This window comes from Saccostrea echinata, unplaced genomic scaffold, assembly GCF_033153115.1.
Source record: "Saccostrea echinata isolate AGI-Se365-2 ecotype Australia unplaced genomic scaffold, CSIRO_AGI_Sech_v1 ptg000022l, whole genome shotgun sequence".
In the NCBI taxonomy this organism is placed as follows: Eukaryota; Metazoa; Mollusca; class Bivalvia; order Ostreida; family Ostreidae; genus Saccostrea; species Saccostrea echinata.
The window spans coordinates 8,509,047-8,536,174 of record NW_026889771.1 but is presented as its reverse complement, the minus strand read 5'-3'; the positions used below and the strand labels follow the sequence as shown (position 1 = coordinate 8,536,174).

The window sequence follows — 27,128 nt, the reverse complement described above, 5'->3', positions numbered from 1 at the left end:
GGTAGCTCAAGAGATTTAATTATAAATAATTTAATTTTGTTTGTATTCTAGCCTCTGATTGGTTAATATCCAAAAAGGAACACAAATTATTTCTGTGTAACCTGGTTTGGTATGGGGACACACCCCCCTGACAACTAGCTGAATCATCTGTATGCATACAATCCTCTCATTTCCAGTCCTCGGGATTCATGGAAAATTCCAGATTTAATAACTATACCTTTAACTTCAAACAATAATTCGATCTTACCACATGTAAACAAGCTGCTAGGCCTATGTATCAGTTTTTACCTCCCCTCGCTTCCCATCACTTCCGTTACTTCCGTTACTACGGTTGTATTATTGAGCGGCAAATTTGAACTAATAAAAAGCAACGAAATTTTACACCCATATTTATTTAATGATTTTAAAATTAAATTATAAGGAATGACTCTAATTCTTGGCCAAATTATTCGAGTATAACCTGGTTTGGGTCAGTTTACGCTGTTTTATAATCCGCTTCGTGGATTATAAAGCGTAAACTGACCCAAACCAGGTTATACTCGAATAATTTGGCCAAGAATTAGAGTCATTTCTAATTAATTATAATTAGACTACATACAGTAGGTAGCTATCAAATCTGAAAGTGAATCTTCCCACTAATTTATCTACATTGTACACTCTGTCCAGGTTTGATCAGATCTTGATTTGCAGTCTAGCCATCAAGAAAGGTTGATGGGTATAATAAATTTCATAGCTTTTTGTTTACCGGGTAACATATAATCATACTGAATATGTTCAAATACTCTAACTTTATTGTAATTATACTTGCACAACAGTCAAGTACATATACAGCGTATATAATATAATAGGCAAATGTAATACCACTTGTAAAACAGCCACTAAAAGATAGCAAAAGTTTCAGAAAAAGTACCTGAAACAAGCACCACTTAAACATGTATATTACATGTACGAGGATTGTCCATAAAGTTCGTGGACAAGGCGTTTTTGTCAATTTGAGTGGTTCTACAATACATGTATACATGCTGTATACCGAAATATTTGTTGTGAAAATCCAAGTCAGGATAGTTTGATTTGGAGTGATTGAACTTAGTTTTTTTGTCAAAGTCACCATTTTTAAAGGTTGCAGATAGTGCCAATGGCCCTGAGGGTTGAAATGTTATAAATTTTGAAATGAAGTTTTTGGATTAAAATGATTATCTTATACAGAAAAGGAGTCAAAGTTCAATAAATTAATTAAGATTTAATGTCTCGTAAAAAGGCAACTCCCATTTTTTCCTTGTATCTTTAATATCGGTTCTTGGACCACAAATAGAAACATCAAGAAGAAATGCAAGAAATATGTCTTTGAAAATGCAAGAAAAAGGAACGTCAGCCATCTGAACAGAGCTGCATCCAACCATAAAATTATGTGTTGATATGATTAAAACGGCATCAGAGACAAAATAATTATTTAATCAACTGGGAATATTATAACAGATTTAACTGAAAATTGTTTTAATCTTTAAACATTTACTAAAGCATGGTCTATATAGTAAAACTTGGCAGTGTGGTCATCATTAAGAAAATTATAGCATTTGTCTACAAAATTTATGGACAACCCTCGAACATATACATTGATTACTTAATAACCTGAGTAAAAACTTTGCAGTACATTGAAGTTCATACTACTGAGACACATAATACATATTTTTTACAGCAGTTTTATTTTTGACCAAGTAAAACCAAGAAAATAACCTTAAAATATACATGTAGATATATACACAGATTCTAATTAAAGTAAAAATATTTTGTTTACAAGTGAAAATATATCTGAGCAAAGTGAAAGCCATTATACAATCCATCAACTTTGACAAAAAAATAAATTACCAGGTACAGAAGAACAAGATGTACGTGTACAAAATTTAAAAGATTGTCTATAACTATATCTATGGCTCTGATGTTATGCTATAGTTACTACAACAAGATATATTAACAGGTTGAAATGGTTATTTTGATTAACACAACAGTTGATGTCATCATTCTCCTCTTTACAACAAAAACTGATACATTTATTTTATCTGTTTTCAAACACTGACACTAACAATTTCATTCTCAAGTAAACAAAATTCATTCGATGAAAACCTGACATCTTCTTCACTCAAAGTAATCTTGTTTGATTGTAATTTTTTTTTTTTAAATTCTTTGGACACATAAATAATGATTACTTTTAATACTTTAAATATTCCTTCTATAATAATGGTAATAAGGTCATACATAATGTGGAATTCTATTTTCTAGAAAAGTTGTTCTGTACAGATTTAGGTTCATACACACACAAAACTAAATGCTACTAAATTCCATTAATACATGCATATCATTCAAGTGTCTCATAAACTTCATTAAGGTATCTATTTCTCTATAGGGAAAAAAATCACTAATAGATGGAAAGATGTAAATAATGTAACAAAATAAAAATAAAATAAAATCATGGAATTCAATATATACATGTATCACATATATCTAAATAAAATTTTTTTTAAAAAATGACTTTAAAATGCTGGCTTTAAAAGAAAACATTTTTTAAGAACATTCGTAGCACTTTCTATTAATTCCTACCGATTCAGAATTCAAAGCACCCAAATAACACCACCAGGGTATGTTCTTTTTGATATCGTCTCTGATTCACCTTTTAAAAATATTTTGACAACAGCAATTATAACAATGTACCGGTTCAACACAACAAATGTACATGACAACTTTGGTGCCCTGACAACTATAAAGGAACAGAAATGGTTGTGTGTGACGGACTCTCTACATTCGCCTTGGACGAGGTACGGCGCCGTATAGATTGTGTGAGTTCATTTGTTTCATTCTGTCGCTCATCTTCAGTGGCATTTTCATCCAACTGACGCTTGGCAAACTCAAGGAACACCTTTTACATATATAAAAACAAAATATTTAAGAGAAACTTGCTTAATGGTAAATATAAATATATATATCACACTTAAATGGTATTGGATAAGAAATGTGACAATTTTTACACCAGCTTTGTTTTGACCAGATATTTTCTTCATTAATTGCTAAGTCATTTTAAAACCTAACAAAAAATTGCTTTTGAAATACATATACATGATTTTGAAAGAAAATCCCCACTAAAATTGAAAGTAATTATTGTATAATTTATACACTACATCCGATGATAGTAATTATCTCCCTTTACATCTACCCACCTGCTCCAGAGAAGATTGGCTGAAATTATACTCCTCCATGTCATGTGTTCTCTTGCCTGAAAATGAAGAATGACCTTGTACAACAAATATTATAAATATAATATATGACCTTGTACAACAAATATTATAAATATAGTATATGACCTTTTACAACAAATATTATAAATATAGTATATGTTAATAAGGAACTAAGTAAATCGGGTACATGTATACTAACTTCAATAAAATCTTACATATTAATGTTAGGGTGATGATTTCATTGCAAGAAAAAAAGTCGACAAATTTTCTATGATTTCTTGTTTAATGATGTCCCTATTGATTTGATCATTATGTTTCTGCCATTTTCTGTTTGAAAATTTTTATTTTTCATGATTATGCTTTTTTGAAGCAAGACATTATTACCATGGAACACTTTTTTTTATCTCCACACACAAAGGATGAACTTGTTTGCTACCTATTCTAGATCAATAAGGAAGAAGATATTCTCAAATAAAGTTCATTTTTACAGATCCATAAAATGTTATTTCCCAAAAACTGGATATAAATTTAATAAAGCATCATGTGCAAAAAAAAAAAAAAAAAAAAAAAAATAGTGATAGAGGAAGGTTAAAAGTACATTCAAGTACTTTTTTTTAAACAAATAGCTAGATTCACTTTATGTAGAAAAAGGCCTAGTAGTTTATATATGCACCTCAGTTACATATAATGGATTGCATATTATGTCCCATGCTAAACATTAAAATAAAGACTTTTAAAATGCTTTCATTATCCATGAAAAAAAGTTCATCTGAGAGTCCATGCATATATTGGATAACAGGATTTTGTGAAAATTGCAATGTTCTTGAATTTTAAACTTGAAGCAAAACAAAAAGATTCAATGAATTAAAATCTCTCGCTCACCTTCCTCCAGAGATGAGAAGACATGAGCTAAAGATCTGACGTTGTTCTTGGGCACTTTGTACTGAGCTCGTAATCCAAATCTCTCCACAATAATGGCATCAGGAAACATGGTGAAGACGTATTCTTCCAATGTATCCATCCTCTGATCCACGGACTCTGTCGACTCATTAGCTGCCCCTGCCTTCAGCTTCACTTCTAGTATGTATCCACTGCCAAATTTGTTCTTCAGGTGTTGTGTAGGTCCAAGGCATCTTAAAAGTACATGTATATCAACTTACAAAATCAATTCTTCTACTGTTGATTTAAAGCACTATGTAATATTACATGCACTAAAAATATCTGATTTTTATGTGAGTGTATGTAATTCATCACGTCCAAAAAAAAAAAACACAAAACATTATTTTATGTACTGTAAATCACTTTATTTGCGAGAACTTTATTTTCGCGGAAATTTCTTTCTCATGTATACATGTATAACAATTCCTAAAGATTATATATAGAGCAATAATCACAATTCCTGAAAATTTTGTCATGCTTATAAAGAGTCAATGACTATCTCGCAAAAATAAAGTTTGCAAAAATTAAGTGATCTACAGTATTGTAAATAGTACTGCATTGAAACACATACTTCAAGGATTTTCTTTGAAGAGCAGATACAAGTCCTTTGAAGAACATATTAAACTGGAACTGTCCAAAAGGGACAAATACCCCCAGCTGGGTTTTTCAGAGAAGGTACCAAATCACTAATGTTTTCTAGATGTGAGAGGTGTTCACAATTTGCTTAAATATTTAGAGTGAAAATTTAATTACTCATATTTTTTCGAATGAATGAAACTAAGGTGCAGCCTAATAAAACATCAATACTAATAAGTATAGTGTTTTTCATTACATTGAAAAAATAGTTTGCAACTATCTGTCATCTTCGTGAGACATGACACTCTGCAAATTGATTGTTGAAAAAAAACATCATAATTAAATAATTTAATTTTGTTTGTATTCTAGCCTCTGATTGGTTAATATCCAAAAAGGAACACAAATTATTTCTGTATAACCTGGTTTGGTATGGGGACACCCCCCCTGACAACCAGCTGAATCATCTGTATCCATGCAATCCCTTCATTTCCAGTCCTCGGGATTCATGGAAAATTCCAGATTTAATAAATGTACCTTTAACTTAACAGTAATTCGATCTTACCACATGTAAACAAACAAAAAGGCTGCCGCTAGGCCTATGCATCAGTTTTTACCTCCCCTCGCTTCCCATCACTTCCGTTACTTCCGTTACTACGGTTGTATTATTGAGCGGCAAATTTGAACTAATGAAAAGCAACGAAATTTTACACCCTTAGTTATTTAATGATTTTAAAATTAAATTATAAGGAATGACTCTAATTCTTGGCCAAATTATTCGAGTATAACCTGGTTTGGGTCAGTTTACGCTGTTTTATAATCCGCTTCGCGGATTATAAAGTGTAAACTGACCCAAACCAGGTTATACTCGAATAATTTGGCCAAGAATTAGAGTCATTCCTAAATTATACAAAATCAAATTGATCTTAATACCTTTATATCAAACTCATTTTAAAAATAAAAGGCTGGTTCCAGTAACTATGTATTTTGACAGACATAAATTACAATTAAGAGACTTAGACAACAGAGATCTTTATTTCTTTCTGCCCAATCCCCTGGAGATATAGATAAGACCTGCTTGATCAGAGATGCCCTAACAGCTTCCCACACTGAACTCATTAATTAATCTTTAACTGGATGCATGTCCACTCATTACTCCCAAGGGACAAATGGATTTACACTATCTTCTGTGTAATGTAAAAACTGTTTTTAATACTTTGTGATTTTTTTATTAGTTCTAATGAGTAGTTTTAAGCTGTAGTCCACATTTTTGTACAGATATTCTAGATTCTATGTCTCAAACCTTAGAAATGAACCTGAAATGACCAAGTCAATAAAAATGAAAAAAAAAACACCTGTAAAATGCAGAAAAATTATCCAATAATGTTGAAAATACCAGGTGCACACATCCATATGGCGAATAATAAGTGTACAAATTTTCAGACAAATCCTTGCAACAGTTTCCAAGAAATGGTCCGGACAAAATCTCGTCTACAGACAGACGGACAGACAGACGGACATGCTGATTCCAATATACCCCCCTAAACTTTGTTTGCGGGGGGTATAATTAAAGTATATGTAGTATATGTATAGATAAATTGTTGATAATATTACAAGTATCTCACTCACTCAAGCTTTCCATTGACCATGATTCCTACACGTGAGCAGAGAGCATCTGCCTCTTCCATGTAGTGAGTTGTAAGAATGGATCCCCTCTCTCTGTTCTGGAAACTGCTACTGATAGTATCCCTGTAAAAATTATCACAATTTTCATGGATACTGTTCCAGTCAAAACATGACTCATTAACTCCAACCTAGATTAATTTGTATAATATGCAACTTTAAAACTTGATAGTTATAGTGATACTTGTACATTTCATTAAAATAACTATAGGTAAAAAATATATACATGTATAAAAATTTACAAAATTATTTGATACTTTTAAGGTTAAAAAAAAAGAAAGAAAAGAAATATATGTCAGACAATTTTAGGATACTTTTAAAGTAAGAAAAAAAAGTCAGACAAGGATATGAACCTTGACCTATTGAACTTTGGGCAGGTGCTTTGAGCAATTTGGGCACCAGCAAATGAATATGCCTGACCAGGGATATTCAAATGACCAAACCTTCAAAATCTTAGACAAAGGTACCATAGGCCCTGATGTGGTCCCATTGGCCTTAATGGCCACCTGAGTATGCTCAGGGCAATCTCCTTCTTATTATATGCAAGGTTCTAAAGTTCTTATTTTACAAACAAATTTTTGATAATTTTTTTGGTTTCTCTGTGAGTTAGGTACATGTATATGACTATATAAAGATGATTTTTATAAATGTTCTAAAGTTTACCAATTGACACAAGCAGATACATGATGATGCTGGAAATAAATTAAGAAAAGGTCACTTGAACCATTCTGTTGACTGAAAAATGAAATTTTAAAATGGCAGAATGAAATACTAAGCATACCAAAGGAATCTTTTAGAGGCAGGGTCCATTCCAGTTGAAGGTTCATCAAGTAATACTATCTTTGGTTTTCCCAGCATGCTGATAGCATAACTCAGCTGTAAAATAATAATAAATGGATGGATAACAATTTGAATTAAGCCGGTAGTCAATAATTCCTATTTACTGCAATGTAAACCTTTGATTCCCCTACTACGACCCCATTCTACCCCAGGGAATGTGATTTGTTCAAATTTGTATGTATGACCAGATGCTTGAATGCTAGCTGGTTTGATTGTAGCCTATACAATTTTGACAAGGTTTCTAAAGATTTGTTCTATTTTTTTTAATGCCAAATTTAACCCCTGTTGAGACCGCACTGAAGTGTTTTTAAAATAATAACAATTTTCACTCCATGTATAATAATTTTAGTAATAAGCTTCCTTTCAAAAGGAGTGCAGACCTTAATTTCTTTGAAAAAAAAATGAATTCCAACAAACCAAAGATTTTTGGTCCCAAGTTAAGTTGAAGTTTCCCCCTGTGGTTTTGTAGAAGTTGAAAATGGGAACAGTTAATAATGGACTAACAGATGGACAGACAGGGACAGCAATGAAAACTTTTATCATAAAAAGCTTATTTGAGCTTTAGGCTCAGGTGAGCTAACAAACAAGTTTTAGTGCGAGTTCATAGCAAACATTATAGATAACTTTCTCACACATACAAAATTGGTTTACATAGTCTAATTCATATCTATTATGACAACAAAAAAATATCTCTTTGCTGTGGTCTTACCTTTCTCTTAGTTCCCCCTGACAGTTTCTTGGAATGTTTGTTGGCATGCTCCTGAACCTTCAGCTGTTCAATAAACCTGTAAAATAAAACATTCATTCAATCAGTCAAATTCATCATAGCATACATAGTAAATGTAAGATGATAATACAGAAGATCACCATCCTGGTTCTTACCAATCAGCAATATCATTGACTTTGTCCTCCTGCACACCTCTGATGGTTGCGTACAGGAGCAGGTGCTCCTTCAGGGTCATCAGTTCCTCCAAGGCGTCGTGCTGTGGGCAGTAGCCCATGGCCTGGAATGCTTCTGACATGCATGACTGGATATCATAGCCTCCGACTACAACCTACAGAAGGGATTAAAAGTGAAAAACAAAGGATGAAAATACATGCAGAAAAATTATCCCAAGTCTCCAAATTCTTTTATACATGTATGTATTAAGTGCACACAGTATCAGGCGTATAAAAAAATCATATTGCTTAAACAATCTTCAAAAAATGTAATCATCACATTTAATTCCTGATTATAAAGACTCTTCCCTCAAAAACAACACAAAATCTACATCTTCTATCTAACCCTGTGACAGATTACCTTCATACAGTAGTGATCATGTCTGACTTATTGCAACAGTTTCCTATGAATTTAATAATAATAATTACTTCATCTGTGTACATCTGCACCAAGAATTTACACTTATTTGAATAGATGTATAAAAACAAGCAATGGAACATTTCCTTACACGTCCTTTGGTAGGCCCCATCTCTGCAACCATCATGTTCAGCAATGTTGTTTTGCCAGCACCATTTGGTCCTAGAAGCCCAAAGACCTCTCCTTCATCTACTGCAAAGGACACATTCCTAACTGCGGTTTTTATTTCTTTTTCACCTTTACCGCAACAAGTCCGTTTGCTTTTGTTTTTCTCAAATTCTTTTCTCAGGTTTTCAGCAATTGCCACTGGGCCCTACAAATGCAACATAGAGCATATGACAAAGCATAATCTAACTTTAATTGGGTTGAATTTGGGTATCAAAAAAATTCTTAAACTTTTATTTGCATCAATTCAGTTTTGAATCAAATACTAATATGTAGATTTATCGTGCCTCTCATTAAAATCTTGAAATTTCATTACATGGTCAAGAAGAATACTGTATGAAACTAAATCAAGCTGCCTCCTGACAGCCAGCCTTACTGACATGATATTGTTAATATGCCCCTTCGTGTGACATAATGACCAGAAATCAAATCAATTTCTCCCCTCCAAGTGACCCTACTGACCAGATATAAATCAATATCCCCCTCCACGCGACCTACTGACCTAATATCAAATTCCAAGCACTGTTTTCCTCACAAGAAACCTAATAACTGATGTTACGTAAGTATCAGACAGCATCACAGTGTAAACGATTGTAAGGAATGGTTTGCTTTGCTCATAGAAAATGAACTTTATTGAAAAAACTTTGATAGAATAAATTTTTTACGCAGGCACTAAGAGGGGTAATACGGAAATATATGGGGTCCTTGAAAGAAATGCATATTGGGTTCAGTTTACGCTACATAACCAATAATACATGCACTCTGTCTGATTATTTAAAGCAGAAACTTAAATATTACATATGCCTCTATTTAAAGCAAATTCCTTCTCTCACTATTAGGAGAAATGCATGTAAATAAAATATATCCACACTGAAATACATGGACAACTTTGTATAAATTTCTTACCTTTAAATTGTTTTTATTAAATATGGCCTTGACCCTTTCTCTTTCAGCCTTGACATCATCGTCTTCATTTTGAATGACATCACTGTTTGTATGAGGGATTGTATTTTGTTTTTCGTGACAAGGAAATGCTTCTTTGACATCTCCACCAGTGTTTTTGATGTCCAACATTCGTAACAGCACAAAAACTGTTACTATATCGACAATACACTGAAATCAGAAAGATACTTCAGTCATTCTGCGATAAATGGACCAATTCAGAGTATAAAACATGAAAAAATAATTGTTTCAAATAGCAAAATGAACATCATAATTCTCTAAAGGACATATCAGTGAACTTGAAAACAAAGAATTGTCCACAAATCTGGTATCATTAACTTTTTACAACAATTTCAAGATACCATTGATCTTAAGGTAATGTTACGGAAGTTAATGCTTGATCAAGCCTTAATATTTTTTAAATAAAGCTGAATTTGACCATGTTTTCATTTCTGATGTTCAGTAAAGAACGCTAAAGTAAGATTCATGAAGTCTCGCATGAAATTGAATTAAAATTAAATTTTCAGGAAAAATATCATTACAGAGGTTAATTGTTATGGAATTTAATTCCCAGCAATAAAAGTTAAAATTCTCTTCAATAGTTAAAATAAAAGTTTGTTTTAGGATATTAAACAAAAGTATGAAGCATTTCACTCCCAAAAAAATAATTTTTTTTTTATACCTTTATTGCAAAAACTTTCCTGAATTACTGTTACGGAAGTAAATTTTTAACAGAGACAACTGTTTTTGTCCAATTCATTTTGTTATGTCGAAAAAGTAATTGTCTAAAATAGCTGACTCGCAACTAGAATCGATGATATAAGGTTCCGTGGTCACTTTCAGATAAGTTTAAGTTCTTTTTGAAATCTGCGTTCTGTGCGTGAAATTTAAAACAAAATCATTACGGAAGTTAATTGAATTTTAGCGACATGTTTATGATTTTGCATGAAAGAAGATCCATGCATTTCTTTGCGAGGAGTGGTTTGATTTCTTTTTATATAGGATAAAAAACTTTTTTTAACATTCATTGCAATCTATTTGTAACACTTTTACGGCTGAAAATTCCACCTTGAAATTCGTAAATAAATGAAGCAACATTAAGATTTTCAGTGGAATATGTTTATCAACATTACATTATGTTCATATCAAAACTTTAAATTCATATATACTGGTAAATATTTACAAAACCATGTGTGTATGTTAAGTCTTAGAGTTGACGTCGACCTTTAAATTTATAGTTAAGATATTACAACGGTTAATTTGTAAGCAACATAAAAAATTCTTAATTGGTCATGTTTTTGTAGAATGACTGAACTGTAGTCTGAAACTTGTTAACTGTGTTTTAGAATGGAATGTCTGAACAATGAGCAGGGCACTTTCTTGTCTAGATAGAACATTTTATAGTTAAAATGATATTGTCCTATGAACCTGTTTTATGGTGAGGGCATAGCCCGAGACACAGTTACATTATTCTATTTCTCGTCAACAAAGGCTACAGGTGTAGGCATGAAATATACTTTCTCTTTGTAGTAATTATAATGATTTAATCTGAAAGTAATTTTTCAGTAAGAAGCAATTTTTTTTAAAGGCTTAAGAATACGTAACAATTTTAAAATTTTTTCGGCAACTCTGTAGTAGGAATAGCATTTTTAACACTTTAATAAAAACTCACATATTTTCGAAGGGTAAAATTTTTGTGGTTTGAGGAAAAATTCATTGGTTTGAGGGGATTTAATTTTGTGGTTTTAAAAGTGTTGAGTGATTATGCATTTGAAATTTTTACATTTTTTGGTAGACATGAATTTATGGGTCTCTTACTATCATGAAAATTAAACCCCCACAAAAAATTGTGATATCACAGTGTTTGTTTAGAGAAACAGATAGATGATGGACACTTTACTATCACATTAGCTCTTCCTTTCTCTGACCAGTAGAGCTAAAAAATGAAAACTTACCAGGATGTAGGTGTAGACTATGTTATTTTCTAATTTGAAGTAATCTCCATCTTCCACAGTGCCGAGGGAATAGAAGACCTTAACCCTGTAAATCTACAAAACAAAACAAAAAACAAGACCTTTATGAAAATTAATCAGAAGAGAGAGAGAGAAAAAAAAAGAGGTGGGGGGGATTGTCGGGGTGAGCATGATATCAACGTTTCAATCTGATTCACAAAGTTTATGCTAAATCTTACCTTATCAAATGAATGTAATAATGCAGTACAGTGCTAAATCTTACCTTATCAATATAATACAGTCCCCCAAATATAATGTAGGGGGGATCAATCAAACAGAATACAATATGTAGAATTCTGGCAACATCCTGTTTATCTAACATGTCCAACACAGAAACTGCTGAATAGGGCAACAAGCCAAGCTAAAATATTAAAAATAAACATTACTATTTATAAATGAATTATGTGACATCAGATGAATTTTGTAACTTAAGTAAATCCACAAGGTACCATTTACCTTGATTCAAATATATACATTCATATAAATTTGGGCAAGGATTCTTAACACAGCTAAGTTAAAGCTTCCTGAAGCTATGGAATGCATTCTAAACAAGTCATTGCATGCAAACTGGGTTCTGATTTTGATTTTTGTTAATTATATGTACTGTAAATTTGAATTCAGTGTTCTCCTAGCTATACAAAAACAGAATTATTAGGATATATCACAAGACTTAATGGTTGATCATGGGACAGACAATCGCTTTGGCACAGGTGATTAACACAATTTTTTAATTACTTTTTCTCACATAAATGAACTCAATGTATTTTAGTGTAACTGAAAAGTGCTTGGGAAAAGACATGGTATTGCTTGTGCCCAAAATATTTCTGTAGGAGTTCAATTTACCCACACACTTGTGGGTATTTTCCACTCTGCATTGTAATTTCATAAAAAGAAAGCAAAATAATTACACATTTTTTCCTATGCAAGATTTGGTTCGAGAACATACTTCTCTCATGGATTTCCACGAAATATATAAATGACTTAAGTCAATTCTTATTAATCACCTGCAGTAGTCTCTTTTATGCACACATATTAACTACTACCTTCAAACACAGTTCATGAAACAAGGAAAATGTCAAAGTCTATTTCTTTCTTCTTTTTTTTTTGTATTCAATATATGTTGAATTTCAATCAAGAGGAATAAAATACAGTAGTACATGTACATGTTCTATGTATTAAATAATATATCTGCATCCTCATGCTTAAGACTACAACTAAAACATGTCTTCAGCAATAATGTTCTAACATTTTACATGCAGTCTAAAATAAAAAGTAAAGTTTATATGGCATTTTCCATATCATTACAGCAGTAACGTGATATCATATTTCATTATGCCATCATACCTTGCTAGTTCAGAGAAGTTTTGGATAAAAAATGGGGATTGAGTGTATGTCCTTAAAACTTATAAAGCACTAAATATCAAATAAATCTGAATCTTGAGAGTTTATATGACCAATAGCTCAAATATAAGCATTCTCTGACAGAGATTTTAGCAGTTTAATTGATTTGAAAATATTGTGTTTTGTATAAACATATAAAATTGTTACATGTTCCATAACTTATGATGGTCTATCTAATTCATTGTAATATTACAAGAACAAACATCAGCATTAATATTTAGAGACTTTTCAGCTGTCAATCTATTCTGATGATAAATTTATCCCTGACCAGTAGTTGTATGATAGGATATATATATAGAATCAATCACCTGTGTTTATCCTTCAGGTAAAAGAAAAACAAAAACAAAAACAAACAATACAATACAGTGGAACATGTACTTACAAATATAAAAATTGTTACAATAAATTGCTGACAGGTCACTGCTTTGTCAAACATGTAGGAAGCCAAGTATGAGAACATGGTCGCAGATGGAACATAGAATAGAACCAGTAGAATCAGGGACCCCACCGCTCCAGCACTGCTGAGACTGTCAAGCTGGAAAAAGTACAGAAAAGTCAAAAATATGGAGCTTCTCAATACTTCATTATCACAATACATGTATAAAGATAAAATAAAAACTTAAAGCAGCATATTACAGAAGCTTACAATGATAGGTACTTATAAACAGAAATTAAAGATGACAGTGACCAAGTATGAGGCAATATATGATATGTTTGACTGGTACTCTTTGACCTGAAGAGAAAATCTGTTGCCTGCAGCTGACGGCAACATTTTTGTCTGAGGGATCAACAAATCATTTGTTGCCCAAATCTCAAAAACTGTCAAAAACTGTTTTTTTAAACACCCTTCTTTATAAAAAAAATATTTCTATTTCTTCAGCTGATGTGTTGACAAATTAGGATGCTTTCTATATAAAAGACAACTTGTGCACACTCACATCACACACTTCTGTATATTTTGACCCAAAACTGAAAATGAAATTTGAAATTTTCACTAAATGTGTAAAAGAGTTTTGAAGTTTTATGAACATACCTGCATAATGAGCACAACTATTACACACAGAATTCCTGGAAAACTGTATTTAATTAGGTCAACACACAGGTGAGTGCCCCAGTACATCCAGAAACTGACTCCAGCAGAACGCAATTGGGTTCGGAATTTTGTCTAAAAAATAAAAATATTTGATTAATTCTGATGCTTAAAAACTGGTGACAATCTATAGATTTGTCCACTTATGAGATATCACCCTGCTGCTATTCTTGAAAAGAATTTGAAATATATATTGGAAGTATATAGGACTTTTGACCCTCATTTGGTTCCAGCAAAGCCCCCCAAAGCCATGATTGATAAATCTGAATCTAAACTCTATAAGGATGTCTATATATACATATGACTAAATGTGGCCATTTTGTTCTTGAATAACAAATTTTTCCTTCACTATATACATGTTAATTCCTACACCAAATTTTATCTTAATTATTTGTGGCCACACCTACAAATGTAGTTCCAAGAGCTATCATTTGAATTAATTTGAATCTACACTACAGGTATACACTGTATCTAAGGAGGCTTTCATTAAGTTTTGCCTTTTCTAACCCCATCATATTTAACTACATGTATTTCTTGATTATATCCCCAGTCAATTTGAATCATAAAAGCTATTTTGAAATTTAGGACAGGGGAGCTAAAGGCAGATCATCTGTAAAGCCACCAATCAAAATTACTGTAAATTCCATATTTTACGCGAGTACTTAATATCGCGAAATGGCCCAAGAGCGTCAAATCGCGGGAACAGTAATTCGCGAATCGGTGATTTATCTAGAGATTTTACATACATTAAAGCAACATAAAAATAAAAGCAAGTAATTTTTTTTCGCGAATGGTGCTTCTCGCGTAATTACGTGATAATTTATTCCTCGCGTATATTTAGGAATTTACAGTATTTAAAACAATCCAGTAAAATAAACTATGCAATTGTATTTCACTCAATAATTAAGAAAAATCAATGGCATAGAAAAGGCAAAGATATGTATACAGCTAAACTTCAGCATCCTGAACACAAATACAGTCAAACCCCGTTATCTCGAACTCCATGGGACCAAGAAAAAAACTAAGAGATATACATGTACCAGGATTCAAGATATCAAAGGTAAAATACTAAAGGAATATGTGGTTGGGACTTCCAGATCACTTCAAAATATCCATGGTATTTGAGATATTGGTGTACGAGATACTAAAGTTCAACTGTACATGTATCTTGAATACCATGAATATGTCCGAGTTGAAGTCCAAACCACTTTTCTTTACATATTTTAATCTCAGTTTCTCAAATCCTTGGATATCGCAAAATTTTTATCTTGGCTCCACTAAGTTTGAGATGATGTATGAATGCATTTCATCTATACAAACCTCTCTATCCTTCACCATATACACTGAGAATGTAGGTGCCACAGAAATGAATGCCATGCCAATAAGAATAATGGAGGAGAATGCCCCCTGGTTGTATCTGTTATTATCCTCCTTTCCCGTCCAGGGGAGATTTGTGGCAGAAATAAAAGACGTAGTGGTCACACCTGATTTGTTTGCCTGCAGGCTAAATAAGGAATTCGTCAAGGCATTAAGAATCATGGGGATACTGTGTGGAGCTGTGGCGTTGTAGAAGATGGAAAATGCACTGGCAAACTGCAAAAAGAGGAAATGAAATAAGAAGGTAATTTTTTGCTACACTAAAAGAAGACACAAAACAAAGGCAACAGCGCAAAATTGAACAAAGTGCATATTTCTATAAAGAAAAACATTTTATTAACATTACTTAAAAACCTGATCGTAATGGCCGGTACAGTTTTAATTAAGATATACTGGTACATTTATCATTGAAAAACACTTTTCTGGTCTTCACTGTAATCCACATGTTGACAATATATGTATGAACAAGATATGGCTTTTTTTCTTTTGACAATAAACACTATGAAATACAGTCTCTTTATTTGAAAAATTTGTTTTTATTTTTGCTAAAACCACATTTTTAGCCAATAGAAGAGACAAAGACTTACAGAAGTTGTGTACAGAAGCTTGGAGATATCCAATCCAGCATAATGTGGGGCTATACTCAAAAGATTGGTGGTGTTGTCAAAAACATCAGTGTAGTAGGAGCTATTTATCAGGTTTATCCAATCATTTGCTGAAGAACCTAAAAAATATTAAAATAAGTTACATTACTACATATATATAGAGGTCCTAGGAATTAAGGATTATTGATCATTCATTTTATGCAATTCACATAAATTACTAAAGGAGAAAATGTTCCTATAGATTTTAAATTCCACTGTAAAAATATTAATTCAACAGAACCAAATTTAAAAGACCCAGGGGACACAATGCTCACCCGAGTCACATTGCCCTCTCTCTCTCTGTGTCATATAAATACAGATACAAGAGTCCTTCTGGTCACAAACTATGCAAAATGCTATAAATGATCCAGAAGCCAATTATCTGGATCACCTTGCAGACAAAATTTGCGACAACACACACACAAATATACTTGCCTGAAGAAACTTTGATCAGAAAAATTCTCTAAAAACCTTAACCTCAACTTAAAACATAGAGTAAATTAAACAAACCATTAGAATTGCGAAGTAATAAATTTGGTGCTCCTGATGGTATACTCCTTGTCCTGGCATATGCCGGCAAGCCCATCAGACTAAGGGGTGTTGGTGTGAGGTCCTTTGTAACATTGGTTGCCGTTTTATTTATTACCATACCAATCACCACAAAAACAACTGGCAAAACAAGGGCAAAAATCAAATTGGCTTTATTACGGAAGTTGAGAACAGCCCACATTTTCACCATGGCTTTAAACTGCCTACTGGAGAGATTTTCAGTCTGTTTCTCAAGGTCCAGCAAATCTGTGTCAATGTTAACTTCAGTGGTGTGGACATCAGCTACAGTAAGCGGGCTAACTCTGTTCTTGTGGACATGGACATTTTCAGTGTCCATTGTTGACTCTATCAGTTCTTGCAAATTCTCAGTAGAGTCATCTTCCTCTGTAAATATTTTGTCAACATTTTGTTGCCATAAATAGAAATGCAACAATACATGCAGAAAGCTTTTCAATATTTAAAATAGGTTTGTCTATTCACACATGCCCTTAATACTGCACTGCAGTGATACAAGTGCAACATTATGACAGCCAAAAAAACTCACGATTCCTTGTTTCCTCCTGTCATTTATATTTAGTTTGCTATATTACAATTCAAGTTATACCAATAATAATGGTGTCATTTTAGACCATATGAACTCAAGCAATCATTTTCTAGAATAACTTATTAATAAAATTTTTTTTTGATCAATACACTTAATCACTACCCTACATTTGCATTGCACTAAGGAAAAAGTGGCCTTTAAAGAAATAAGCTGTATTAGACTGTGCATTTTACAAATACCTAGCTTCATAAAGACCTCCTCCAATGATGTCATGGAGACTCCATAGGACCTGATACCGAGAGTCTCGGCTTTACCTCCATCCAAGTCACTGAATAGACCTGTTAAGTTTAATAAATGTAGTACTGATAAAACATTCACTAAACAATTTTACTTGTACTATGTAAATATTTATAAAGCATGATATCTTTTTAATTCCCTATTTCACTTTTCACAAAAATGTCAAAAGTTTTATCTTCATGATTTCTAAATTGAAAACCTCTCTTGTTTAAAAAAGTTACTTTCTTTCAAGAATCTCAATTTTCCAATGCCATTTTTTAGTCTGAAGTTGTCTTTCCTTTCAAGATGTCTCGGGCAAACACTTTCATTATTTGTTCATTCTCACAATACTTGGAAACCCCCTGCAAAGGGGGGGTTGCCTAAAAGTACCAGGGTAATACTGAAATAGTGTCAGGGATTACCTACCTGAGAACTGGTCGACATTACTGAGAGGAAGTGTGTAAGAGAGCTCCTTCCCATGAACCCGAGTGAACTCTGCCCCATCCACATGACCTTTTACGAACTCTGTGACCTCAGTGTCCTTACAACTTGGTTCAACCACCATACTAACAATTAACAATGTCAATTGTAAATATTCTTGTATATACTTCATAACACTAAGAATTTTTCTAACATACAGTAATTTTCAACAACAGACTACTATACTGGACATCTTTTTGTTTAACATACTTCAAATGATATCCAATGCCAAATCTACTCTTCAGAAACAAGGAGGAACCGCAGCACTTGAGTTTTCCTTTACTTATGAAAGCTTTCCTGTCTGTGAAAATAAAATAAACTCTACTTTAAAGCTGTTTCAATAGAAGGTTCTGATTTATTTTATAGGAGATACTGGAATTTATTTGATCTACAGAGAATATTTTACCTGCCAATATGTCTGCCTCATCCATAAAATGAGTGGTCAACAGAATCAACTTGTCCTTTTTCTTCTCTTTCAGGACATTCCACAGATGCCGTCTGGAATATGGATCCATACCAGCTGTTGGCTCATCCAGATAAATAATCTGACAGAATTTTTAAAAAAAATTTATTCTAGCCAAAATTGAAGAACACTTTTATTTTCATGACATAGTTATTTACTCTTATTACCAAGTCAAAATTTTCATGAATTTTGGTTATTACTCTATAGAATTTTAGAATACAAACCTACATGAGAATGAAATTTTTGGGAGTAGAATGTCTGTGTAAATACATGAAAATAAAGTTCTCAAGTATAAAAGTGATTTACAGTATATTCTTAGCTTTAAACATTTTAACTGGTAAATCTTTCAATCACTATCTTACATACATGTAACTATCATATAAGTATATGTAGTAACTTTGTCTTTAATAAAAAAAAAACCCTCTCTTCAGTGATAGGTACAAAGGTATATTGTTATACCTTAGGGTCTGAAACAATTGCTATGGCAACTGACAGCTTCCTCTTCTGCCCTCCACTGAGGTCCTTGGCAAACGTGTCCTTCTGGTCCTCAAGTCCAACATCTTTTATAGTCTGGTCAATCTACAATTTTTAAGTTAGACATATTTTATATTCAAAACATACATCACTATTAAAATAGGGAGAATATATTATGTGTGAGCATTTTTATTAAATATTAAAAACATCTTTGCCAGATAATTTCCAAAGGTTGTTCCTGGATATGAACAGGATATTAAACAGAAATGTAATCTTCTTTTTCCATGATGTTAAATGCATTAGGCAGGAACTGATGAAAAAAGAAGGGGATAGTAGGAAATTTTGTCACAGATTTGAGTCCAAATATCCCCATAACCCCCCCCCCCCCCCAAAAAAAAAATTTACTCAGACTGAATACTTCATATGTAAACCTCCCCCTCCACACACACAAAACAAAAAAAAAGTCACTCAGTTATCTGAATATAGCTTTATTTATCCCTGTAGTTTCAGTTTACTTACCCTTCTGGTCAGTTCATCTCCTGTAATTCCTTTCAGACCAGCGTAGAAGGCGAGGTGTTCCACACACGTCAGAACTTCAAATAGAATGTTGTGCTGAGGGCACACTCCGGTAATAGATCTCATTCTCACCACATCAGATGGGTTAGATACATCCTATTTAAATATTTAAAGGAAAATCAAACTTTTTATGCCTTTTTTCATGATCTTTTATTTCTATAAAATATCCTGAAATACTTATTCACTTTCCATTTTATTGTATTCAAAAATTATTTTCAGACTGAGATCACAATTGTTTCATACTTGGACAAGTAAGCAATATTCAGCAAAAACAAGTTAACCATGACAAAAAAAAGCAAGACTACAGCATGACTTACGTATCCCTGCACTATAGCTGTACCACTTGTGGGAGTCACAAGACCACTTAACATATTCAGAAGAGTTGTCTTTCCTGCCCCATTGTGACCTAACAGGCAAGTTATCTGCCCTTCATAGAGTTCAAGGGATATACCTAAACAAGTGATATACATGAACATTTGTTCAACTTTATGGAATTTAACATCCCAGCAAAAACATTTCACTCATACCAAGATGTCACTTGAATTATTAACTTCATACGTTTTACCTTTTTGTGACAAAAATAAAGTACAAATGTAGTCCATATAACTCAGAATCAATATATTTTTGTTTGGTTTTACAATATTTAAATCATTTTTTGCTTCTGTACATATGGTGTACATTTCTCGATCATTCTTTTAGAATTAAAAAAAATACAAAAAGAAGGCAGGTGCTCTTCATCTATCATTTTTGTCTGCACATTTTTGTTCAAACCAGACAATGTCTGAAGTTTCTTAAGTAAAAGAATGCCCTATAAGAAGTAATTCACAGTGTATCATACCATATAGAAAGGAATGCTAAAATAAATTTATCAAAGTTGCTCACCATCAACAGCCTTGACCATGCCTTTACCCTTCTCCTTGGATTTGAACTCTTTTGTAATATTGTAAATTCTACAAAGAAAAAAAATTAATATCATACACATAAGTATCTTGACCTAAAATAATTTCAAATCCATTTACAAGCTACATGTAGTTCTTTAAAAGATGGATCTCAATTATATTAACTTTAAACAAAATGCATAAGAACTTTTGGATCCACCACCAGATTTGCTATACAAACCTGATTCCCTGCTTCTGTCTTGTTTCTGCAGTTACAGCCTCAGTGTCATTTCCAAAAAATAATGCAGTGTCATCCCCCCTGCTGGAGTATTTGCTTGTCTTTTTTCCAAACCAGTATGACTTTGTAAAGATATAATAAGGGGGAAATCTGGGACCATAATTACCTAAAATAATGATATTCATTGTACTTTTTAAATTGTTTACCCCAATACATATTGCCCATTATAAGAATTCAATCAAAATTCCCTAAAATTAAAAAAAAAAATTTTTTAGCTCACCTGAGCTGAAGGCTCAAGTGAGTTTTTCTGATCAAAAGGTGTCCAGTGTCAGTCTGTCATCTGTAGACTTTTCACATTTTCAGCTTCTTCTCAAGAACCACTGAATTTAAACCATACTTGCCACAAAGCATTCTTGGGTGAAGGAGGGTTAATGTCTTTCAAATGAAGAGCCGCACCCTCTTTCAAGGGGAGATGATTAAGAATGAGTGAAAATTTTATGGCATCTTTCAAAAATCTTTTGAGGGATTAATATATTTAAACTTTTCAACACTGAACTGATTTATGCTTTTCTCTAGTCCAAGTGCTCAGGTGAGCTATGTGGTCCATGGGCCTCTTCTTTTAAGAAGGAATTGGTTACCTTTAATGTTATATCAAATGAAGAAAATGAAGATATTTTTAAGCTTATTTTCCAGTCTGCTCACCAACTTCAGCAAAAATTAACTAGTGGCCTTGCTTGTAAGACAGTGGCAACATCTCAAGCTTCTTTAGTTCTAACTTGTTGTAGATTTGCTTGAGATTAATTGTATAACCCCCTCCAGAGAAGTACTCAAAATGCTTACCTATCATTTGAAAACACAGTAGAATAAATAGAATTTACAAATACAGGTAAACAAGTGATATCAACTCTCTAGAATTTCAAATATTGGAGAGCTTTGCATTTACAATCTTGGCATAAAACTAAGACATACCACATAACCTTTTCTCTATCACACAGCGAGGACATGTACTGTAAAACCAAATTTTATTTGCAAGTGAGAAATATCCATGAGTTTTGCAACCTTCTTTTACTCACGAATATTTCTCATCATGAATCAATTATTTGCATATGTATTTATGTAGAATGTTGCCACGGTCACGAAAATTGGAAGTCACGGATGGATTCTAAACAGAAGAATCACAAATAAAAGATGTTGTGAATAATAAATGGTTTACAGTATATCAAGAAAACACTCTAAGTTGGTCTTTCTTAAATATGGCATCAAAAATTAGAGGCCCATGGGCCACAATGCTCACCTAAATAAAAAAAACACGAGATGTTTGTGAAACACTAATGCCCCCCCCCCCCCCCCCCCCCCCAATAATTGGAATTTTTCTAAGTCCAAGGGGCACAACTCTGTCAAAAATTGCTCGATCATATCCAAAACAGATCTTGACCTAGATATTCTTATGATAAATCTGTATATAAAATTTCATTTCAGTATGTGCAACCTCTGCGAAGAAAATGAACGGAAACTGTTGGTGGACCGACAGACCGACCGACCGACAGACAGCACCAAAGCAATATGACCTCCCTTCTTCGAAGGGGGGCATAAAAACTATGATAAAATCTTTTATTTACCAGGGACAACATTATCCAGGTAAACAGCCAGGAGGCCATAGAGAACAGCATCAAGCAGCAACATCAGTATGTATCCATATAATGGGAAATCTCCAGACTTAACTGTCTCAAAGTCCATCCCAACAGTGATATCCAGGAATAAACTCTGCAAAATAATTCTTATATGGTTAAAATAATAACATATAATTTATATTCGATCATTGCAAACAATAGTTTGAATCAGAATTCATTATTAGCATTGATTTCTTTCCTGCATAATTTTATAAAAAAAAAAAAACAACCTCAAATTTTCATACATTTTAAATTCTTACAAAGGGCTGTCAGATACTGCAATGATAGACAATTGATAGAGGTCCATTTAAATTCTAGTTTTTCCTTACCTGATCAATTGCCAAAGCCACACCACAAGGGGATATCAGACTTAGGAAACCTCTGCCCACTGGGGGGATAGTGTAAGTCACCTCACCAGTGCTGGTGACCGTCCGGGTCATACTGACCGCCAGGTAAAGTGTCGAGGTCAACATCGAGGTCAAACTGGCAATTCCACCAGCTGTCTGAGCTTTTTGGAAAAATGGTGTTATAAGCCAGGCAAAAGTGATCAGAGACATTCCATAAAATTCCAGAATAAGAAAAAACAAGAACATGTTGCTGTTTTTATAAAACTGGGCCAAGTATGCTATCAGAGTCACAACAGCTGTAACTATGGTTATCAGGACGAAATATATGCTTGCCCATGAGGCCCAGTATGCGGAATCTCTCAAACCCATCATTTTCATTCCCTCTTTGATCTTTTTCTCTTTGTCATTAACAATGTTGGCAGCGAGAAAATTGACAAACTGAGCATAGGCCAGCACAAAGTAGAGAGAAGATATGATTTGTATGTAAGAAGTGTCTGGCTGGTATTTGTCTAATGGCATCAATTGGAATGAGAGATCAGGTGGTTGTATTGATGTTATGCCAAAGTGACTCTATTAAAAAAAAGACATTTCAAAAGTTACACTCAATGCACTGTAATGTAGGCCTACATTGATGAAACTTTCTGAAATTGTTTATCATAAAATTTGCATGTAGTTATAGAGTTTTAAAAATGTTTGTTCAGAAACTCCTATGTGTGAAAATACCAGTAAATTTTAAGAACCTTTGAATACATAAAACAACATACTTAAACTTGAATTTGACATTTTTTTTTAGATCATTATGAAATAAATAAACAGAGTCATACCCTCATCAGAGCCGTATCTGTTGCCACTTGGATCATGCTGAAGCCAGTGTGCAAATACTTCAGAGCGTCACAGGAATAAGAATCAAGACCATTACCACCTCGACACTGGTCATCTGAAATATTGATACAACATACAAGATTTTATCCTTTTCTAGGGACAAATTTGCTATTCAAGTATAATTGTAGAACATTTTACTGATACATGTACTTCTTCCAAATTACCAAATTTGTTTTAAAATTTAGCTGAACATGTCAATAAGAAATTGAAATACAGTTGAACTTTGCAATCGCGAACTTTATTTGATATCACAAATACCGTAGATATGTTTAAGTGAGTTAAAAGTCTCAACCACTTCTTATATATTTTAACCACAAAATCTAGAAGTTTTTTACTTGGTCCCATTGGGTTTGAGTAACAAGGTTTGACTGTATTGGGTAAATACAAAAAATTGGAAACTTGTATTGGGTAAATACACAAAGTTGGAAACTTTACTTATTGTTGGAGAAATCTTCTGAACTTACTTGCAGTTCTATAAATGCTGCTACTCTTTGTATCTACAATGTCCTGAATGGGCATCCTGATGGCATATGACAGATTACTTCCATTATTATACATGAACTGTAGTCCTGCAAACCTTGACAAATTAAATAGAAAGACAAAATCTACAGACTGATCATTCCTCTATCTGTAATATAATCTACTGTGAAAGCATCATCTTCCTTAAGAAATTCCTTATACTTCAGCAATATCTATTCTTCATGAATTTACAACCTTCACAAATATCAATTTATTGTAAACCAATTTTTTATTTATTATTTTTATTTGTGTGGAGATCTGCACTTTTATACAAATTGAATAAAAAGGGTATTGGTGGTAACTTTCTCAAACTTTTGACAGACATGTATACAAATACATACTATTCTTGTAAAAAAAAACAATCAAATGAGTGAAAAATTTAAAGCTAATAGAGGAGTCAAACAAGGTGATAATTTAAGTCCAACACTTTTCAATATCTTTGTTGATGATTTTGTGAATTATCTTAAAAATGTAAGCACAAATCCTGCATATCTAGATACTATGCCAATAAATCATATGTTTTTTGCTGATGATCTGGTCCTTGTATCAGAATCAGAAGTTGGTCTACAAAACTGTATAGATGTTTTAGGAAAATATTGTTCAGACTGGAAATTGTGTGTTAATATGGATAAAACAGATGTTATGATTTTTTCAAGAAAAACAGATGATGAAACATCATTTAGATTTTATTACAATCACAAAATGATTAACATAACGAATGAATATAAATATTTGGGTGTTGTGTTCAGATCTGATGGAAAAATGAAATTTGCAGCTGAACAACTATCAAAACGTGCTAGGAAAGCATATTATACTATTAAATCAAATTTTCCTGCAAACATTAATTTTTCAGCTGAAATTATGTTAAAATTATACCAGTCAATGATAATACCAATTATTACATATGGATCTGAAGTATGGATAACTGACTTCAAATGTGATTTAATGTCTTCAGACCAATTTCCTTTTGAAAAAACACAACACTTAATATTTAAAGACATACTAGGGGTACATAGAAAGGCATCAAATCTTGCTGTTTTATGTGAATTGGGTCTTTTTCCTTTGTACTATTTATGTTATGAATATATGTTTAAATATTTTAAGAGACTTAAGGAAATGGAAAACAAACATGATTATAATAATTATTTAGTGATTTCTGCATTTAAAGAAGACAAAAAACTTGTATCTAGAATATCTTGGCAAAGAAAACTGTCTTCATTACTACAAAAATTAAATATCACTTCTTTGGAAAAACAAATTACAAGAGAATTACCAAAACAAGATACATGAACAACTGAAAAATATAAGCAAATCAAACTCTGGAAAGTTAGCTTTTTATAGTAAAATTGTAATTCAAAATGAATACAAATTGCAAAGTTATTTAAAGCTGCCTTTAAAGAAAAGTTTTAGATCTGTATTAACAAAATTAAGGATCAGTGCCCATCCATTGTATATTGAAACGGGCAGATACTGTAAACCCCCTATTCCTAGAGAAAAACGTTTATGCTATTCATGTAAATTATTTATTGAAGATGAAAAACATTTTGTTCTATACTGTTCAAAGTATGACCAATTTAGATGCAATTATACTGATATATTTAATGTAAACACATATACTAGTGATAATCCCATTAGAAAAATTGTCAATCCTACAAATATTACAACTGCTAGAAGGATATGTTTTTTTTGAAAAAGTGCTTTGACACCAGAAAAGAAAGTCAGCAATGAATACTTAGAAATATGTGAATATACTCTACATTATTTTGTTCAACTCACATTTGTCACTTTGTATATGTATGTATTATTCTTGTTAATTCGTTTTATGTCATGACTGTATGCCGACATGGTAATTGTCAATAAAGTGAATTGAATTGAAATTTACGACCATATGAATTTCCATGAGTTTCACAACCTTCTTTTATTGGCAAATATTTTTCTCCACAAACTTAATTTAATTGTGTTTTACGTAGTCTAAGAATGTTTCCTCAGTCTGAAAAATTAATTGTCACAGATGGATTTCAAAGAAATTGCATATGATAGTTGTCCTGAATAATAGTCAGTCTACAATGTACATGATATTGTTGATAATGAGAAAAACGTCTAAGAAATTACATCCCCACAAAATTATTAATTTTCAGGCACCATAAAAATAGCTCCCCATAAATTAAAATGATTCCAAAGAATTCACCAAGTCAAAAACGTAAAAATTTATGTGGCAACATCATGAACAATTTCTGCTGCAAAATATACTGTGTCCGAATCAGAACGTATAAGAAATATCTACCCTGAAATACCGGAGTAATTTGCCTTGAACGCTGCTACCATGGCGACATCATCAGGATAATATTCCAGCGTAGGAGTGGAGTTAAGACTCAACAACTGCTGAAAAATGCCCGCGGCATCAGATGCTATTGAGCGGGTATAGTTTGTGTCAGGACATACTAGAATTTTCCCTGTGCTCTTGACAGAGAAGTTCTCCGGATGCACCAAGGGAATGTTGGTAACAGCGGGTTTGGGATCTAGGGGAAGGAACGCTTTGGTCATGGCCAAGATGGCAACAAAATAAATTGGAGATAATACTTCCTACAAAGAGAAAGAAAGCTTATATAGAAATATTTCTATGCTATGGACATGATTGTATACCGTAAAACTACATCTCTACTGCATGAGCTTTTGATATACATATACTTATTACTTTTCCTTTTTACTTTAAAAAAAAAAACTATTATTCTTATCTGAAATGACAATTTACATTAACAGGAAAAATAAGCAATAACTACTTCTTGCTGTTGAATGAAAAATTATTATCATTCTTTAATACAAAATAAAAATTATTGATTGAAATTAACATATCATTAAAAAAAAAAGAAATAGTTCATATGATCACCTGTATAAGCTGGCCTTTGTTTCTTTTCTTATACAGAATATTTTTGTACATAAGGGCCTTGAACTGCTGAAAAAATGTGGCCATTGTGTTGGGTT

General features: G+C 32.5%; 1 protein-coding gene across 1 annotated transcript; it reads right to left on the bottom strand.

The window, feature by feature from the left end:
- Positions 1-773: 773 nt before the first annotated feature.
- On the bottom strand, positions 774-27,128 carry LOC133190346 (cholesterol transporter ABCA5-like). The gene is made up of 31 exons (XM_061325921.1): positions 27,034-27,128; positions 26,431-26,729; positions 24,092-24,204; positions 23,570-23,682; positions 22,728-23,315; positions 22,348-22,492; positions 20,732-20,894; positions 20,495-20,562; positions 19,930-20,063; positions 19,556-19,708; positions 19,022-19,141; positions 18,506-18,644; positions 18,310-18,400; positions 18,046-18,185; positions 17,583-17,681; positions 16,761-17,183; positions 16,194-16,330; positions 15,550-15,822; positions 14,173-14,304; positions 13,522-13,674; positions 11,962-12,099; positions 11,682-11,774; positions 9,691-9,897; positions 8,711-8,932; positions 8,145-8,317; positions 7,972-8,047; positions 7,204-7,298; positions 6,369-6,488; positions 4,110-4,360; positions 3,210-3,265; positions 774-2,911 (listed from the first exon to the last, which is right to left on the bottom strand). The coding sequence occupies exons 1-31, from the start codon at positions 27,115-27,117 to the stop codon at positions 2,753-2,755; spliced, it is 5,157 nt and encodes a 1,718-aa protein (XP_061181905.1). The 5' UTR covers positions 27,118-27,128; the 3' UTR covers positions 774-2,752.